General features: G+C 51.2%; 1 protein-coding gene across 2 annotated transcripts; it reads left to right on the top strand.

Annotated features, from left to right (window-relative positions):
- Window positions 1-9,928: 9,928 nt before the first annotated feature.
- Window positions 9,929-19,014, top strand: Slc6a8 (solute carrier family 6 member 8). Of its 2 annotated transcripts, XM_052741753.1 has the most exons (14): window positions 10,196-10,301; window positions 10,837-10,952; window positions 11,874-12,005; window positions 12,867-13,116; window positions 13,530-13,662; window positions 15,041-15,175; window positions 15,267-15,370; window positions 15,483-15,607; window positions 16,136-16,248; window positions 16,367-16,504; window positions 16,583-16,685; window positions 16,783-16,883; window positions 16,957-17,127; window positions 17,453-19,014. In XM_052741753.1, the coding sequence occupies exons 2-14, from the start codon at window positions 10,916-10,918 to the stop codon at window positions 17,591-17,593; spliced, it is 1,683 nt and encodes a 560-aa protein (XP_052597713.1). In that variant the 5' UTR covers window positions 10,196-10,301; window positions 10,837-10,915; the 3' UTR covers window positions 17,594-19,014. The 2 variants fall into 2 exon arrangements, with proteins under 2 accessions (XP_052597707.1, XP_052597713.1); XM_052741747.1 differs by lacking the exon at window positions 10,837-10,952 and having other exon boundaries at window positions 9,929-10,301.
- The last annotated feature ends 371 nt before the right edge of the window (window positions 19,015-19,385 follow it).

Raw genomic sequence — 19,385 nt, forward strand, 5'->3', positions numbered from 1 at the left:
GTCGATCTTTCCTTTCCGTGGTGTTAATCAGCTTAATGGCTTTATCATAGTCCATGTGGAATCGTCATTGTGGGGTCCTGTCATCCTTTTGAAGATTTCAAAGTCGCTGTTGGGTGTGGTCATGGTTCCCTGAAGACATTTTTTTTTGTGCCTCCTCTGTGGTTTGGAGCAATCACAGTCTGATAAATGTCTGTCTCCCGGAACCATGAACATTCTTCCCTAGAAGAGAATATCGTCACAGCAATTTCTCCCCACCATTTGTCTTGCCAAACTTTTCCAAACTGACCTTTGCCGATGCTTTCTTGTAACAAGATGGTCCAGGAAATTCTCTGAACAAGAATCCCAGGTAGCAGCATCACCGCAGTCACCAACAGAATGAGAAGCAGCCAGCAACTCAGAGCAGCAGCCACTGCCTCCATGGCCCCACCGCCACCGTTTGTGGCTCATCCCTGGCCGAAGGGATCCTGCCTCTGCCTCCTTCAGTAAATCCAACCAGTGTGCCACCACAACTGGCAACGTGTAGCTTGGGTCTCAGCTGGGGCCCCGCAAGGCCTCAGGCAAGCAGGTTTTTCGTGAATTCGTACCACAAACATTGGGCACCAGATGTAGCATGAATCTTAAAACGTCTTATTAATAAAAACAAACCTGGAGCCAGGTATTGGGGTGAACGCTGGAAGACCAGACAAGCAGAACAAGCCACAGCCACCTCAGCTCGACAATTCCTCAGCTGATCCTGTTTCCTCAGACTGGAAGCCTCTGAGTTGTCATCCAAATGAATCTCAGCTGAACTGTTGCTCAAAAGCCTAAAAGCTTAACCAGCATCTAGTTCCTCATTCTCACGCCTTAAATACCTTTCTGCTTTCTGCCATCACTTCCTGGGATTAAAGGCTCGAGTCACCATGCCTGGCTATTTCCAGTGTGGCCTTGAACTCACAGAGATCCATGCCTCCAGAAGGCTAGGATTAAAGGTGTGAGTGCCACCATTTTCTAGCCTCTGTATCTAGTGGCTGTCCTGTTCTCTGACCCCAGATAAGTTTATTAGGGTCACACAATATTTTGGGGAACACAATACCACCACACTCAACAAAGAAATGTAATAGGCAAATACTCATGTAAAAAGGCATTTACCACCATATCTCATTAGAGAATTTCAGAATGTTCTTAGATACCTCTTAAAATGGCCAAAACGCAGAACACTGATAACAGCTAATGTTGGCAGGGACATGGGGACAGTGGGAGTCATCTACTACTGCCTGTGGGAATGAAAACTGGAACACCCACTTTAGAAGACAGTTTGGCAGTTTCTTTTTCTTTCTTTTTTTGTGTCTGATTTTGCCTTGTTTCATGGGGGGATTGCTTTGTTTTTTTGAGATAGGATGTTTATAGCTCAGTCTGACCTCCACCTCACAGAGATCCTCCTGCCTCAGCCTCTCAGGTGCCACCACACCTGGCTAGGCAATTTCTTTATTTTGGGGGACAGGAGGTTGAGACAGGGTTTCTCTGTGTAGCCCTGGCTGTCCTAGAACTAGTCCTGTAGCCCAGGCTGTCCTCAGACTCAAAGATCCCCCTGCCTCTGCCTCCCAGTGTGCTGGAATTAAAGGTGTGTGTCACTGGTACCCAATGAGGGTTGGCAATTTCTAATGAAGCTAAATTTACGTTTATCATATGGTCCAGTGATAATATTCCTTAGTGTTTATGACACAGACTTGAAAGTTTATGTCTGCCAGCTTTATTCATAAAATTAGTGAAGACTGGAAGCAAGCAGGATTCTCTCAGTAGCTCAGTGGAGGACTAGTCAGTGAGGAAGAGGAAAAAACTATTCAACCACACAGAGAAACTAATAATTCTTCAAAGGGTTTTGCTGAGCCAGGCATGGTGGCACACACACTGAGAAAATACAGTCAGGAAGATCAGGAGTTCAAGGTAATCCTCGGGTACATAGCAAGTTTGAGGACAGCCTAGGATACATAAGACCTTTCCCCCACCCACAAAACAAACAACATATTGTTAAGTGAAATAAGCCATGAGGAATGAACCACCTACAATAGACTCCATTTATAGAACATGCCAGAAAGGCAAAACTATAGAGACAAGAAACAAATCAGCAGTCATCAGATGAGTGAAAGGGGACAGTGTTTTACTAGGGGAAACATAGAGGATTTTTGAGAGCAGCAAAACCATTCTGCATGGTGATGTCATGGTAGAAGGTTGACATTCAGCAGAAGTATCTAGGTAGTGGAAGAGGGAACTGCCATTTATACAAGTCCCGGTAATCTTCTAAGAGGTAAAGGAGTCACAACATAGAGTGCAGACTGTGACAAAAAGACCTTAACTGTATCACACATATATTCATCTCTGAAGCAAGGGAAAGAGTTGATTTAAGTCACTCTAGACAAGAGTAGGGTCTAGAAGACTTAAGTGCAGGCTGCACAACAAGCATAGGACCCCGGGTTCCATCTCCAGCAATAAAAATTATAGGAGAGGCTAAAGGGAAGAAAGGGAAGGGGTGTGATATAATCGTATTTTAATTAAAATGTATTCTAAAATATTAAAATAAATACATGTGTTTAAGATTAGAGCTGGGGAGATTGGTGAATCAGTAAAGTGCTTGCCACCCAAACATGAGGACCCAAGTTGAGGTCCCCAGAACTCACACGAAAAGCTAGTTGGGGTCTCCAGAACTTATATAAAAAGCCAATGCATATCTGTAATCCCAGTCCTGGGGAGGCAAAGACAGGAAGATCTGTGGGACTTGATGATCAGCTAGCCTATCTGAATCAGTGAGGGCAGGTCCAGTGAGAAACCTTGCCTCAAAAAAAATAAAGTGGAGGGCCAGCAAGATGGTTTGGCAGGTGCTTGATGCCAGGTCCAATGACCTGACTTTCATCCCCACATGGTAGAGAGAGAACTAATTCTGGAAAATTTTTCTCTGACCTCCACATGTGTGACATGGCACACACACACACACACACACACACACACACACACACACACACACACACACACACAAATAAATAAATAAATAAATAAATAAGGTGGAGAGTGAAATAGAGAAAGACACCCAAAATTGACTTCTGGCCACTGCATGCACACGCGCGCACGCAAATGCATGCACATGTTCACAAAGATACTTTTTTTAAAAAAGGCAGGCATGGTGGAACACACCTTTAATTCAAGAACTCAGGAAACAGAGGCAGGAAAATCTTTATGAGTTTGAAGCTAGCCTGGTCTACATAATGAGTTTCAGGCCAGCCAGGGCAACATAGTATTAATAAAATACTAAAGGCAGATGGGGTGCAGTGGAAGGGTATGAGTTAACAATCCTAAGACCACTAGATCTCTATAGGGCAGTTAAACAATTACTTACCTGTTGGCCAAAGGTGGAAGCCAGATTGTTTGCAAAGGGAAGAGGCTAGAATGAGCCACGTGGTAATGGGTTAGAGTCAGAGACATCAATTTGAATTCTTATTTAGCTTAATGCAGACACCGATGCATGTCTATTTATAGTGTACAGGGTACTGATTTTTGCAAGATCCTTGCTCTGTCTGCTGAGAGGGCCCAGAAACACTAGTCCACAACAATGAGCATTCCCAATGAATGAGTCCTTGGAGAAATGGCTCATTCAAGATCCAAAGTAGGAAATACATAAACTGGGCATGTAGCCAGAAAGCAAGAAAGTGCTCAAACAGGCATGTACACTCACACAAGTGATGGAGGAGGTGTCAAGGGAATACGGAAGTGGGCTGGGAGAAAAGATCCATGGTAGAGCACATGCCTAGCATGTATAAAGCCATGAGTTTCCCATATAGTACCAAAAACAGTTTTTTTAAAAGGGTCCATGTTGGCTCACAACTGTCTGTAACTCCAGTCCCAGAGGATCAGACATCCTCTTCTGTCCTCAGGCACACAAGTCGTACAAAGACATACATGGAAGCAAAACACACATACACATAAAAATAATAAAATTTAAAAGGGCCCATGATAATTAACACTGATTGTCAACTTGGCAGGACCTAAAACTACTGAAAAAGCAAGCCTCTGGGCATTCTTGTGAGGGATTATCTAGATTAGGTTAATGGAAATTGGAAGAACCATCTTAATTGTAAGCACCAACATTCCATAGGCTCAGATCCCAGACTAAAAAGACAAAAGAAGAAAAGCAGAGAAAGCAAGGTGAGCACAAGCATTCATCCCTCTCTGAATCCTGATTGTGAATGCAATGTGACCAGCTGCTTCATGCTCCTGCCACCATGATTTTCCTCCATGATGGACTGTACCCCTCACACTATGAGCCAAAATAAATCCCTCCTTCCTTAAGTTATTTTTGGCAGTTATTTTGTCACAGTACCCACAAAGTTACTAAGACAGGGGGCCACAGGAGTCAACTGAAAGAGCTTTCAAGAGTCACAGACAGAAAATGTAAGTAACACATTAGAGAACTATTGGGTTATAAAAATATATATAAACTACATCTAGTGTAGTGACACACCACCTGCAGTCCCAGCACTTGGGAAGCAGAAGCAGTAGAATCAATGCAAGTTTGAGACCAGCCTGGTCTACATGGCAAGTTCTAGTCCAGCTAGAGCTATATTATATGGTAACAAGTGAAAGTCAGGTGTGGTGGTGCACACCTTTAATCCCAGTGCTGGAGAGGCAGAGACAGGAGGATCTATGTCAGTTAGAGGCCAGCCTGGTTTATATAGTGAGTTCCAGGACAGCCAAGGCTACACAGCAAGACCTTCTCTCAAAACAGCAACAACAACAAAAAAAAGTAACAAGATAACAAAAAAGTACAAATATTCCTAAGTCCAAACTGTAATAAATCATCTATTAACAAATAAACATCAGAGAATAAATAAAACTCCTGTGAGGGAAGAATGCCACATAATCACCATAGCTACTCTTGTCTGTTACAGTTTGTGTTAACTTGTCCCTCAAAGGCCATGTATTAAAGGCTTGCTCACCAGCCGGTGGTACTATGGAGAGGGGTAGAACCCTTAATAGATAGGGCTTAATGAGAGGAAGTTATGTCACTGGAGTGTGTCTTTGAAGAGGATATTGGGGACCTCTTCTTGTGGCTTTGTGGCCAAAATGGAGTGAGTAGCTTTGCTCTGCCATGTGCCCTTGCCGTGGTGTTCTGCCTCACTACATGACAAAGATCCAAGTGACTTTGGCCTGAAACTCCAAAAATTGTTAACTAAAACTAACCCCACCTCTGTATGGGAATGGGAAGTGACTAATACAGCCCCAGGGAGGTGGGCATGATGTCTTCCTTGTAAAGAGAGTACAGTATGGAAACAGGAGAAAGGGTCCCGTTGATGGATGGGAATCTGGCACACTTCCACCAGACAGCCATTGTGAACACTGGACAATGGTGTTGTAAGCACTGATACCCCAAAAGATTGATGAGCATGGCCTTACAAACACCTAAGGCCCAGCTAGCTATGAGAGAAATGGTGGAAGACCCAAAAAGGGCATTCAACCTCAATCAGCTCTCCTCAGAGCTATCAGTCATCAAAACAAAGCACTCCTCACAGTCACAGTGAACACGATAGCCCAAATGAGTGTTGGATCCTGGATGGGATCTTGGGACAACAAAAGGACTTTAGAGAAATGCTGTAGAAAGCTGAATAAACTAGGCTATACTTGATAGAGGGTCTCTGTTGACTCATTAAATGGAATAAATGCAAGAATCTGGCATAAATGCAACAATCTAGCATAAGAATTTTGTGGCAGAGAGGTGTGGGAGTGCTCATTACTATTGCACCAATTTTTCTGTAAATCTAAAAAAAGTCTAACCTGGATATAGTATCCCACATCTGGAATCTTAGTGCTCTGAAGATGAAGACAGGAGGGTCAGAAGAGCAAAATCACCCTCAGCTACATAGTGGGTTCAAGGTGCTTGGACCAAATGACATCTTGTCTCAAAACATTGGAAAAATATTTCTCTCACACCTGTAATCTCAGCACTCAGGAGGTTCAGGCAAGAGGATCTACTTAAGTTCAAGATCAGCCACTGTCCCACCATGCCCCCACAAAGGGAAGAAGAAGTTTATGTCAGAACATAAAACATCAGTCCTTTCTGATTGTCTGCAGGAGTGAGCACAACTGGTAGACAAGATAGACTGTACTGGGGAGGGGACTTCTGCTGCTGCACCCCCAGCTCCATGAACCTTGACCCTGGTCCCATTTATTTCCCTTGCCTGTTGGCTCAGGAGTTGGAAGTACAAAGCCCTGCCAAGTGGACCCCAGTTTTCCCTTTGTTCCCAGCTCATTCTAATTCCAAAGCTCATTGTGCTGGGCCTCCAGAAGAGGAGGTGCCCAAACCCTGCCTTCAGCTGCCTAGCTCCTCACAGAATCACTGTAGGGGTGACAGCCTCCATCCAGCCTTCTCCCAGTCCATGGCCATCTCAGGCCTGGAAAGGCACTAGGTCCAACCTTAGCCTTACTTGCCAGCCTCCAACAAACAACAAGGGCTCTCTCTCAGCTTACTGCCTCTACCCCAGCTTGCTCTCAGCTTCTACCCCAGCTCCTAGGATCTCTCAGCATAGTTCAATGCCTTTACGAATGGAACACCAGGGCCCCAAAGGACAGCGCTAGTTAGGAAGAGCCTGTGGCTATCAGCTGAGATCCTGGGGAGTCCACCATACTCCTCCCTAGCAACTGCACACACCCCCTGCAGGAGCATGCCCTGAAAAGAGCCTTCCCAGGATTGGAAAGTCCATTGCTTTTGTTCCCCCTAGTGCTCCAAATTTCCAAGGAACTGTCACTAGACACATGAACTGTCCCCATCAGTGCACACATTTCCACAGTCTGGTTGGAGCAAACACCACAGGCACAGAGGCTGCCAGCACTCTGCCTGCTTGGCTCTGCTTTTTAGCTTCTTGAGAAATGGTTCATGGGTGGCTGACAGGGCAGTTGCTACCAGTACCTCCTTCTTTAGCCTCCTGACCATCAATGGAAAGTCAGTAAAGAAATAGAACCTGTGCCACTGCAGAATGCCAGTGGGCCAGTGTGGCCCTAGTCCAGAACTAGCCATTGGGGTATGGAGAGGTTCAGGCCCTAAGAAGATTAGGTGGTCAAGAAAACAGCTGCAGGAAATTTAGGAATACTGAAAGACTGGAGGGGAGCTGGATGGTGGTGTCACTACCAGGCAAGGGATAAGTGGTACCCCATGGAATCAGGTCTTGAGGCCTGCTGAACTTATCCGCCTGAGATGTAGAGGCCCATGAATCCTCAGGTTATTCTCAACGGCATTTCATTTCTGTTTCCCAGTTGTCTGGCCACCTTCTAAGCCCACAAAGGTGGTGACAGTCCCAGGTGCCTAAGCATGGGTGACTGGTACCTTAAAGCACCTCTTTGTGCCTAGGTGAAGATGATATTCCTTCCTTATGTTCCTGTACCTGGGCTTGGCACATGCCTCTTCATTCAGCTGCTCAGCACAGTCCCAGGATGGAGGGAGGCCCTCACCCTTGCATCTAGCCTTGACTTTTTCACCTCTAGACTCCCCCCCCCACACACAGCAGTGACCATCTCCTCAAAGTGCCATCAGCTCACCCACATGTTTCTCAGGCCACTATGTTCTTTCCCTCCCACCCCGACTCTCTGGATAAGCAGGGTCTTAAATTCCTAAGAGCAGCTGCACCCAGCTCCCACTCTGCTCTCACTTCCACAGCCTGATTTTCCTATTGTTGACTGGCCTCTGTCCACACCTCATCCAGGTCTCTGTTCCAGCAGCTCCTTTCCCTTTGCAGGTCTCACATCTGCACTCTGTCCTTCTACTGCATTGGAGTCCTGTGTGCTCATTCCTTGGGATCCTCTTCTTTCCTCTCTTAAATGCCCCTTTTTCTTGTTCTTTGGGTGGCTCCAGCTCTTCCAGGATGTGTGCTATGGGTAAGTCCTCTATGGCCTTTATTTCTCCAGGACTTTGGTCCCAGGCTGAGCCAGAGAAGACGCAAATTAGGGTCCTCTAATGAGTAAGGAGACTCTGCCATGAAACAGGCACGTCACACACACACACACACACACACAGAGGGAGAGAGACAGAGAGAGACAGAGACAGAAACAGAGAGACAGAGAGGGAGAGAGCACTCGCAGATACAGCCTGGGTGGAGATGCTGCCCCTCCCACCTCCCGCACCTATCAGGCTCAATCTGGCTCTGGCTGGAACTGCTTTTTTTTCTAAAGCTGCCTGATAGCTGCAGGCTTAGCATGATGGGATGAGCCATCTGGGGACTTTGGTGTCTGATCAGATCAGGGAGCTTGGGATTGAAATGGGCACACCTCACCTTTCTAATCCACTCCAGGCTAGTCTTGGCCCTGGAAAATTCCCAAGAAGCTGCTCAGCTGCTGATGGTCGCTGGAGGTCGCTGCGGAGCAGATTAGGTAGGTGCTGAGTTTAGGGGGAGGGTCTGTACAGCAACCAGGCACCAGGGGGCAGCCTTACCCTATTCTTATCCCAGTATCATAGGTCACACGTCCTACCCACCCCCACACCAGGCAAAGGGTGGACTGACCGGAGTTATCTATGGAGTCCCCTTCTCTACCTTGGTGACAAATTGTAACATTGATCCTCCACCAAGCAAGCTACCCTTTGCTCACTCTGGAGAAAAACAGAAATTGGTCACACCCAGAGCTGACATCTTGACCCTCAGCCTCCAGGCTGTATCTTTGGAGAGGCCTAAAAATCTTGAGGAGACAGCTCAATGCTTGTGGCAAAGTTCCACAGACCCCCTGGAGGGAGATCTTACTCTCCAAGCCATCACAGAGCTAGTCCTTCAGGAGGCAATCACACAGTGCACCTACTTTGGTGCAGGTACCAAGAAACTTTGCACCTGGGTACCCAACTCTCCCTAGGTCCTAACTGGGAGACGTCAGGAAGGCTGGACAGACCTTGGTGAAGGATAGTCCACCAGGAAAGGAGACTCCAGGCTAGAAAGAGTGGAGACAAAGGAGAAGGACTTAGGATGTCTGGAAGTCAGCTAGACTCAGTTTTCCTGGTGATTCAGAAAAACCTGAGGGGACTTTGGCCCCACCTGGGCCAGGTGATCCTGGAACGAATGGAGGCTCGGCCCACTGAGGAGGAGGTGCTGACCAGAGCCCCAGGTAGCAGCCATCTTGCTCCAGACTAGAGCGGCGTCTCCGGGGAAGGAGGAGGAGGAGGAGGAGGAGGAGGAGGAGGAGGAGGAGGAGGAGGAGGAGGAGGAGGAGGGGGAGGGGGAGGGGGAGGGGGAGGGGGAGGGGGAGGGGAGGGGAGGGGAGGGGGAGGGGAGGAGGAGGGGGCGGAGTGAGGAGGAGGGCGGGATGGAGGGGGAGGGGGAACAGCCGGGTCGTGGGGGTGGGGCGACAGTGACATCACCGGGAGTCAATTCTTAAGCAGCAGCCGGTCGCGCCAGGATAGAGAGGGACAGTTGGAGTGCCTTGGTGAATATCTGAGTCTGCCGCTGCCCGGAGAGCGGCTGTAGCCGCCGTCGCCGGGAAGGAGGGGGCGAGGCGCGCCTGGGACCACCGGAGCCGCTAGAGACAGCTGGGCCACGGGCAAGCAGGACAGCCTCGAGGGGCTGGGCCGGGGCCGGGGCCGGGGCCGGGGCCGGGGGGCGCGGACCGCAGGCCCCTTGCTCCGGCCGCCGCTTGCAAACAGTGGGCTTCCGATGCCACCCGCGACGCGCTAGGGTGAGCCTCCGGCCGGGCGAGCCGTCACCGCCGCAGCCGCCGCCGCCCGAGCCGCGGGCAGGAGTCTCGGGAGCCGCCGCCGCCTGGTCAGGCTCCACAGCCGCCCGCGCGCTCCCGGGCCCCCGACACACATGAGATTCTTCAGGCTCACTTTCAAGTGCTTCGTAGACTGCTTCTGACTGCGCCACCCACGCCGTCCCGCACCCCGCCCGCCCGCCGCCCCGTTCCCCGGCCCGGCCGCCCCCCGAGGCCCCCGGGCGGGCCCCCGCTTTCGGGGCCCTCTCTCCAGGTGCAGCCAGAGCCCCTTGCCTGCCCGCCACCCTCGAGGCGCCGCGACCCCCGGCCCTGCCTGGCGGCCCCAGGTACTATGGCGAAGAAGAGTGCCGAAAACGGTATCTATAGCGTGTCTGGCGACGAAAAGAAGGGTCCTCTCATCGTGCCCGGGCCCGACGGTGCCCCTGCCAAGGGCGATGGCCCCGTGGGCCTTGGGGCGCCCGGTGGCCGCCTTGCCGTGCCGCCTCGAGAGACCTGGACACGCCAGATGGACTTCATCATGTCGTGCGTGGGCTTCGCTGTGGGTCTGGGTAACGTGTGGCGCTTCCCCTACCTGTGCTACAAGAATGGCGGAGGTGAGCGCCCCCACCCCTAAGCATCCAGGCTTCTCATCAGGGGTCAGTTCCCACCCCCAGCCTGCCACAGGCCCACCAAAGCAGTGGGGCGAAGTCCAGAGGGTGGGGAGGCCCGCCCAGAGCGCGTGGGGGTCATGGTGCCCCATCACCGACCAAGCACGCAGTGACCCAGGACGCCAGCCTCCACCACCCCTCCCTCACCGGTCATGTGCCTGGCACTGTAGGGGGAGGCATCAAGGAGAGCTTCCTGAAGAACTGAGGGGCTGCCTCCCAGACTAGGAGTGATTGGCCACTGAGGTGGGAAGGGAAGGCCTGCCCCCAGTGGAGGGGACTCTGGGAGGTGAGGAGCCCTGCCTGCCCCCATGGGTCAGGCACACAAGTGACACATTGTGTGCCCCCCCCCACGTGTGCACGCAGGAACACACACACACACACACACACACACACAATAGGCCACTCTGTCTTTCCCCACGCGCTCCACTCCCCCCCCCCCTTTTTTTCTCTTTTCTCTCCTCTCCCCTCCCCTCTGTCCCAGGCTTGGAACACTGGGTGCTTGAGCCAGGCTTGGGAAGTCTGCGGCCTGGCCCGCCTGGCGCCGCCACTAGACAGGCTGCATGCACATCCCATGTCCAGCTGCCGAGCTTCGCAACAGTAATGGGCACTCGCCTGTCCTGGGACTGCAAAGCAGAACTGGATTGCTGGAGAGCTAAAGCAGCTGGGTGATGGGTGGGAAATGGAGTTCCAGAAGGAAGGCCTCTAGTCCAAGGTCACACACAGGAAGGATGCTGGGAGCAGGAGTCCACCCGGCAAACTGCAGTTAACTCTGTTACTAAGTAGCAGAGAGAGCTGAGCTGGAGCAGAGTAGGGGTCCTAGAGAGCAGTAGAGGGGAGTAGGTCAGAGCTGCAGCTGCTCAGTTCTCCCCTCCTTCCTACCACCCTATTTAATTACTGAAATCTTGCCTCAGCCCCTTTCCTTGTCTTGTCTACCTTTGTCCGACACCAATACTCCCCATAAGCCACCCACCCAGCTTCCTCCTGTGACCCTCATGAGTGCAAAGTACAGGGTAGTTGGGCTCACTGCCTTTAGACAAGCCCCCAAGCCTGAGCACCCCCCCCCCACACACACACACCCTAGCCATTCCTTCCTGTTCTGCTGCCTGCCAAAAAGAACTATGGGACAAAAGATGGCCTGCATGCATAAGCCTGTGTGTTTTTGATGCCTGTTAGGTCACCCTAGGTGTCCACAGGCCAAGGGCCCCATGGTACAGGGAATAAATACTGGCTAGGCACTGCTGTTGTGCCTCCTCTCAAACCTAGAGCTCATCTCCTAGGATTGTTCACCTTGAGCTTCTGAGTCAGTGGCCACTCCTGCACTGATTCACTCAGTGGGAAGTCATGGGACTGGTGTGCAGCCTGAAGCTGGGGTTCTGCCTGCACCTTCTAGGACTTCTAGAGGCCAGGCTGGTCTATGAGGTCTGGACAGTTTAGCTAAGGGGTTCAAGTTAAGTCCCCTTCCTGCTGTAGGGGGTCATTGGGAGGCATCCTGAGTCTACTCCATGCTTTCTCCACTAGGTGTGTTCCTTATTCCCTACATCCTGATCGCCCTGGTTGGAGGAATCCCCATTTTCTTCCTGGAAATCTCACTGGGCCAATTCATGAAGGCCGGCAGCATCAATGTCTGGAACATCTGTCCCCTATTCAAAGGTGAGCCACCCTGAGCCAGTTCTTAGTTTTCCTCTCTCCAACTACTGAGATGAGGGCAGGGGAACAGAGTATGACTGTGACCCACTTGAAGAAATCCTGAGCACTAGACTTGGGGGCTAGGAAATACTCTCCCAGGCTTAGCAGAGAATCTACAGGACATCACACAGTTAACTTGAAGAGTCAGGAACTAGGGTGGAGTAGCACGTTTGCTTAAAAGAGAAAAGATGGAGCAGAAACATCTAGGCTTAGGGACAGGACCTGTTGGACATACTTGACTTACTACAGAGGTCCTACTGTTGTCCTTGAAGAAGCTGGACACACGGGTGAAGCAATTTGCCAAGGTTGCCCATTGAAGGGGTGAATATTTCCCACACTTTAGGCTACTAGAAAGCTCTCCCAGCTGACATGTAATGGTGATTACTGGGTAACATGGGTGGAAGCTTGCCTTCTGTAACTGCAGGGTGACAGTGAGACCTGGAAAAGGGGCAGCATTTGAAGCTGGACAATCAGCAGAATGTAGTAGCCACATAAGGTAGGACAGGAGGGCTGTCTAGCTCTGGGCTAGATAGAGGAGCTGAAGCACAGAAAGTAGTAGAGGAACAGGGCAAATGTTAGTGGGAGACAGACAGATGGGAAAGGTAGCCTGTTGGAACACACACAGTTGTGCTCAAAAAGCTTGGAGAAGCCTCTGGCAGGATAAAGGGAAGTAGAGAACACAGGGAGGGAAGTAGACATACAAGGAGCAAGCTGTCAGGAACTCAGCAGGAATCAGTGCCAGCTCTGGAAGGGGGATGATGGGGGTAGTAGAAAAATGGCCACAAAGGAGCCCAGAAGGAAAGGAAGCTTCTCACTCATCCTCAGGCCTGGGCTATGCCTCCATGGTGATAGTCTTCTACTGCAACACCTACTACATCATGGTGCTGGCCTGGGGCTTCTATTACCTGGTCAAGTCATTCACCACCACTTTGCCCTGGGCCACGTGTGGCCACACCTGGAACACTCCTGACTGTGTGGAGATCTTTCGCCATGAAGACTGTGCCAATGCCAGCCTGGCCAACCTCACATGTGACCAGCTTGCTGACCGTCGGTCCCCTGTCATCGAGTTCTGGGAGTAAGTCTGGTACCTCTGGGCCAAGTCCATCCTATCTCATCCCTTGGACTCTCTATGTGGTCAAGCCCTGGAGGCACATGGCCAGGGATGCAAAACAACCACTCCTGGGCTTTGTCTGTCCCTATCCTCCAGGAGTGCCTAGGCCAGTCCTGGGGCTTAAATAGATATTACTCCTACAGCAACATGACATTTGCCATTGTCCTATCATGTTGGCCTGGTTAAGGAGCTGAGATTGAATGTTTGCAGAAGGTTGAGGTGAGGATGATGACCTGGGGTAGACCTCCAGACACCTGATGATGGGTCCTGGACCAGGGCTGTGATGAGGAAGGACCTATCAACTCCAAAGCAAATCCTAGTCACTGTACCCTCTGTTGACATGATCCTCAGGTGCCCTCCTTTCTTTTCTACCCTAGGAACAAAGTCTTGAGGCTTTCTGCAGGGCTAGAGGTGCCAGGGGCCCTCAACTGGGAGGTGACCCTATGCCTGCTGGCCTGCTGGGTGCTGGTCTACTTCTGTGTGTGGAAGGGGGTCAAGTCAACAGGAAAGGTATAGCTGGAGGCAGGCAGGGTGGGGGCAGCATTGCCTGGGAGGTGTGCATGTCTTCAAGGGACACAAATACAACAGGAGGTGACTGGACTGAACCTACAGAGTAGACAGGTCCTTACACTCATATCTTTTATTCTCACCCTGTTGATGGGCATTCTTTCTCAATCTCACATCCAGAGATAGTAGCTTGCAGCCCTAAGGGTGAAAGGTCCAGGCAGTAGCTACCCTTCCCTGTGTCCACCACTCCATCTCGGCCCTTTCACTTTCCATTTCCTTCCTTTCCCACTGCCTCTCTCTGTTTCTCCCTACTCATCCCTAGATGCCTAAATCGATTTTTTCACTCTGGGTAGACCTGATCTTTGGGGCTCTCCTCACCTCTGTGATCCTCAGGCCCCTCAGGAAGACTTTGTATTTTCCTCCTTCAGAGGTTCTCTCTCAGGTTACAGATACAGATGAACCAACATATTAAAACTGCCAAGCCATGGGACGTGGTCAGGTGCCTAGAGGGCCAGACTGCAGTGCATTAAGATTCATTCACAGCAGGGTCCTCAAGTGTTAAGTGTCTCCTTCCCTCCCTCTCCCTCCTTCCATCTCTCTTAAGCAATAACACCAAGCTGTAAAACCAACCCCATCCACTTGCCCAGCTAGAATCCCTAGCTGCCAAAGACCCCACCAAACTATCAAGGATGACCTGGAGTTTGGGACCACAGGGCTCTCAGGGATATGTGCTTATTAAAATCCCATGTAACGCCGGGCGGTGGTGGCGCACGCCTTTAATCCCAGCACTCAGGAGGCAGAGCCAGGCGGATCTCTGTGAGTTCGAGGCCAGCCTGGTCTCCAAAGCGAGTTCCAGGAAAGGCGCAAAGCTACACAGAGAAACCCTGTCTCGAAAAACCAAAAAAAAAAAATAAATCCCATGTAACATTGCCACAGATTCTCCTTGCCCATACTCCCCAAACCTTCCTGCCCTCCTATAGGCATGCCCCCACATGGACATACCCAGAAGCTGCACCTCAGGAGAGTTCACATTGTTTCACTCCCTATGGACTGATTTCCCTTTTTATACTTTAGATGTGCCTAGGGACCCTCACCTTGGAATGCCATGGTCCTGTCTCTGACCTCCTACAGCTGACTAGTGCCTGCTATGAAGCTGCCTGGGCCTCAGCCTGGCCCCTAGCTCCCCTGGGGGTACTTGGTCATTTAGGAGTAGAATGAGTGCTACTGGCTTTCCTCACCTAAATTCTGAGCATGACTGAAACTTGGGGAGACTGTAGCCCATGTGGTCAGCTCACAGTAATACTGGGAGCTAGCCACCAAGCTTAGGCAGGCCTCTTAAGGGGGAACAGGGGTTCAGAACCTGAGCACCCTGGCCCCCTAGATCGTGTACTTCACTGCTACATTCCCCTATGTGGTCCTCGTTGTGCTGCTGGTGCGAGGGGTGCTGCTGCCTGGAGCCCTGGATGGTATCATTTACTATCTCAAGCCTGACTGGTCGAAGCTGGGGTCCCCTCAGGTGAGAAAAGGTGGTTTGTGGCAACAGGATTTGGGGGGCAAAACCTGTTGAGCAGGGTCCCTTATAACTGCTCTCTGCCCATCCCTTCCAGGTATGGATAGATGCTGGGACCCAGATTTTCTTCTCTTACGCCATAGGCCTGGGGGCCCTCACAGCCCTAGGCAGCTATAATCGCTTCAACAACAACTGCTACAAGTAGGCACCCGCCTCTGCCCTGCCTGCCCTGCCTGCCCTGCCTGCCCTGCCTTGCCCTGCCCTGGAGCAGTGGAGCTGCTTAAACCAGAACATTCTGCCCCTCCACCTCCAGGGACGCCATCATCCTGGCACTCATCAACAGTGGGACCAGCTTCTTTGCTGGTTTTGTGGTCTTCTCCATCCTGGGCTTTATGGCCACAGAGCAGGGTGTGCACATCTCCAAGGTGGCAGAATCAGGTGAGCTCACCTCAGCCCACCTCCAGAGCTGCCTAATACCCTAATGTAGGGCATGCACAAAAACATTCTGAAACATGACAGACAAGTTCATCTAGCTGTTTGATGGCTCTAAGCACCTGAAACAAGGCTGTTCTCTGGAGCCAGGGGGGCCCCCCTGCCACCCACCTCTAGGGCTACAGGGTGTGTCTTCATAGTTGTTGAGTGCTGGAGATAGAAAAGGAGATGCTCCTTCAGTCCCTGCTGTGTCACCCCAGGGCAACCAGCAACTGCCATGGCTCTTGGAGCCCAAGGAGAGTAGTGTGAATCAGGAGCCCTGCTAATACAGGGTGAGGCTACCAAGGACCACAGCCTTCCAGACTCCTGGTGCGAGATGCCTGTAGGACCTCAATGGTCCTTCAGCCATGCTGAAGCACAAATAGTCCCCAAGTTTTTATTATTTTATTATCAGGGGGATGGGCATGACCTTGAGCATCACGGTACTCAGGATGGTGCTGAGGGCCCAGTCTCACCCTGTATCTTTGCACTCAGGGCCTGGCCTAGCCTTCATTGCCTACCCACGGGCTGTCACACTGATGCCTGTGGCCCCACTCTGGGCTGCCTTGTTCTTCTTCATGCTGCTGCTGCTCGGTCTGGACAGCCAGGTTTGCAGGAGCTCTAGGGCAAGAATGGGGTAGGGGCTGGTGGTCAGGGGGCTTGGCACATTGGGCAAGAGATGCACGGGGACATGGGGGACCTGGGCCTGAGCTGCCCTGGTCACAGTTTGTAGGTGTGGAGGGCTTCATCACCGGGCTCCTGGATCTCCTCCCGGCCTCCTACTACTTCCGTTTCCAAAGGGAGATCTCCGTGGCCCTCTGCTGTGTCCTCTGCTTTGTCATCGATCTCTCCATGGTGACCGATGTGAGTGGGAGTAAGGTGGGCTACTGTCAGTCTCCAGCCATGGGCTATCATCTTTCCTGACCTGGCTCTGTTCTTCAGGGCGGGATGTACGTCTTCCAGCTGTTTGACTACTACTCAGCTAGTGGCACTACCCTGCTTTGGCAAGCCTTTTGGGAGTGTGTGGTGGTGGCTTGGGTTTACGGTAGGTCAGGGTGAAGGGCTGGCCTAGAAATTATAGGGTGGAATGGAGGTGTCTGGTCTCCAACTTTATCCTTCCCATCCACCTCACCCTGTTCCAGGAGCTGACCGCTTCATGGATGACATTGCCTGTATGATTGGGTACCGACCTTGCCCCTGGATGAAATGGTGCTGGTCCTTCTTCACCCCATTGGTCTGCATGGTAAGACTGGGGAAGCTAGGCAAGTGGGGCAGTGTAATGGGGCCCCAGTGACTGAAAACATCTGTGTCCACAGGGCATCTTCATCTTCAACGTTGTATACTATGAGCCGCTGGTCTACAACAATACCTATGTGTACCCATGGTGGGGTGAAGCCATGGGCTGGGCCTTTGCACTCTCTTCCATGCTGTGTGTGCCCCTCCACCTCCTAGGCTGTCTCCTCAGGGCAAAAGGAACCATGGCAGAGGTAAGATCCCTACCCCACCCTTCCCTGGGAGGGGCAAATCATCATCCAGAAACACAGTCAGCTCAGACAGACTACAGGTAGATGGAAGGAAAGCTAACCCATCATGGCTTCATGTGGCACCAAGGAAGCAAGGCCTACCTCTCATTTTCCACACAAGGACCACTTAACCTTGCTTCCCATTGTAGGGAGCATGGCCTGGAAGGGTGCCCTAAGAGAAACAGACCTGCCCTGGTGGCAGGTAGTAGGAGCTAGAGAGGCAGAAGCTGTTGCCATGGGGTGGAGCAAGTGACTCATGGGAGGTTCAACATGCCCTCCTCTCCCACAGCGCTGGCAGCACCTGACCCAGCCTATCTGGGGCCTCCACCACTTGGAATACAGAGCTCAGGATGCAGATGTCAGGGGCCTGACCACCCTGACTCCAGTGTCCGAGAGCAGCAAGGTCGTCGTGGTGGAGAGTGTCATGTGACAGGCACCCCCAGCTCATATCACCAGCTCATCCTTTGGTAGCCATAGCAGCCTCTGCTTTAGCCTCTACCCATCCCTCCAGGGGGCTTGCCTTTCCTTGACAGTTTGGGGGTCTGCCTGGGGGGGGGGAAGCACCATGAGTGCTAACAAAAATAACTTTTTCCATTTTTAATAAAATGCCAAAAATATCACAACCCACCAAAAATAGATGCCTCTCCTCCCCAGCCCCCAGCCCCGCTGGTACTTGCATTGCTTCCAGGCCCCAACTCCTGTCCTTCCTTTCCTCCCAGTCCCCAGGACTCATCTCCTAGCCTTGCCAACCCCACCTGCCTGCCTTCCAAGCTCTGCTTTGTAACACACCTTCACCCTAGAAACAACAGTGGCAGCTTGGGGAACAGGAGAGGAGGGAAAGAATAAGGTGAGACAGGAGGGTAGGCAAGAGAGGGACAATGGAACCAAGGCAAATGTTTCAGCTGGATTAGACCCCTCTTCCCACCCGTTCTAGAAGCTAGAGAGCCAGTCAGCAATGGAACCTTGTGTTCTTGCGCCAATTGCCACCAATATTAATTGTATGAGCTTGGGTCTGAATGTATGCGTGCGTGTGTGCGTGTGTGCGTGTGTGTGTGTGTGTGTGTGTGTGTGAGTGTATAGAAGATGTGTACATCTCTAATCTCTTAGTGAAGGTGAATACCAGAAGTAAAAAGAGCCTCTGGACAAAGGAGGCTTGTATTTTGCACATTTTATATGAAAAAAAAACTGAGAGTGAGACTTCTGCTTGTATATTTCTAAAAAGCCCCAACCATCCCCACCTTACCACTCCTTTCCTTCACATCCCCACCTTTCTTCTCTGACCCTAGCCAAGGAGTGTGAATTTATAGATTTAATTTTCATAGGCAAAACAAAAGCTTCAGGCTGTTGAGTATGTGAGTCTGTTGTGTAGATGTTTTGTATGGTCTCCAGCCTGAGACTGGAGTGGAAAAGTGGGGGCCTCAAGGGCATCACCACACTATCCCTTTGCCCCTAAGTCTATGGGGTAGAAGGCTACAGCATTGTCCCAGGGATCTGGGTCTGCTTACCTGGCATGCTCAGGCTTGCCCACACCTTGTTCCCTGGGCTGGGCATGATTGCAGGGATCACCCATGGACACAGCCCAGGGAAGGGATCCTGGGCACAGCTCCCACCTCTAAGCTAAAGGTTGATGTACTTCTGACATCTCAAGTCTTCCGTGTAGCAGCTTAAACTCACATCTGTGTCCCATCACGCCTGAAATAGCCAAGTAGCCCCGAGAAAGGCTTCCTTCACACACGGCTAGACTAAGCCAGGGAGGTGGGGCTGGGTAAGGGTGCAGGCCTTTGGGGACGTTCTTACTGTGCTAAAAAAGCCACTGCAAACATAGCAATAAAAACACTTCATTTTCCAAAACTGGCTCCTGCTTCTGCTTCTCTGGAAGAGGGATGAGGTAGGGATACAGGTGTGAGGACCTTCCTCCAGCTCCAGCTCTGTATTAGGTAAGGCTCATTCTGAGGGATTCTACACCTACATAGCACCATGTCAGAAACTGGAAATAGAGCAGGGAAGGAATGCAGGCTAAAGCCTCAGTCCCCTAGAGTGAAGAGCATGGGGTGACAGTAAGTTCAATAGGAACAAATGCAGTAGAGAAGGTAGGTTGCAGCCGTGAATTATTCTTAAGAATTTTATTGAACCAGGCATGGTAGCTCATTGCTATAAGCCCTGCACTTAAGATATTGAGGCAGGTGGATCAATAGAAGTGTGTTCCTGAGCAAGTAGCCTTC

Source organism: Peromyscus californicus, unplaced genomic scaffold, assembly GCF_007827085.1.
Source record: "Peromyscus californicus insignis strain IS unplaced genomic scaffold, ASM782708v3 Scaffold_10__1_contigs__length_136768540, whole genome shotgun sequence".
NCBI classification, from domain to species: Eukaryota; Metazoa; Chordata; class Mammalia; order Rodentia; family Cricetidae; genus Peromyscus; species Peromyscus californicus.

Coding starts and splice junctions, on each gene's coding strand:
- Slc6a8 (XM_052741747.1), top strand. CDS start 10,040: ATGGCGAAGAAGAGTGCCGAAAACGGTATCTATAGCGTGTCTGGCGAC. Junction 15,371..15,482: donor TTCAACAACAACTGCTACAA/GTAGGCACCCGC, acceptor CTCCACCTCCAG/GGACGCCATCATCCTGGCAC. Junction 16,249..16,366: donor TGCTCGGTCTGGACAGCCAG/GTTTGCAGGAGC, acceptor CCCTGGTCACAG/TTTGTAGGTGTGGAGGGCTT.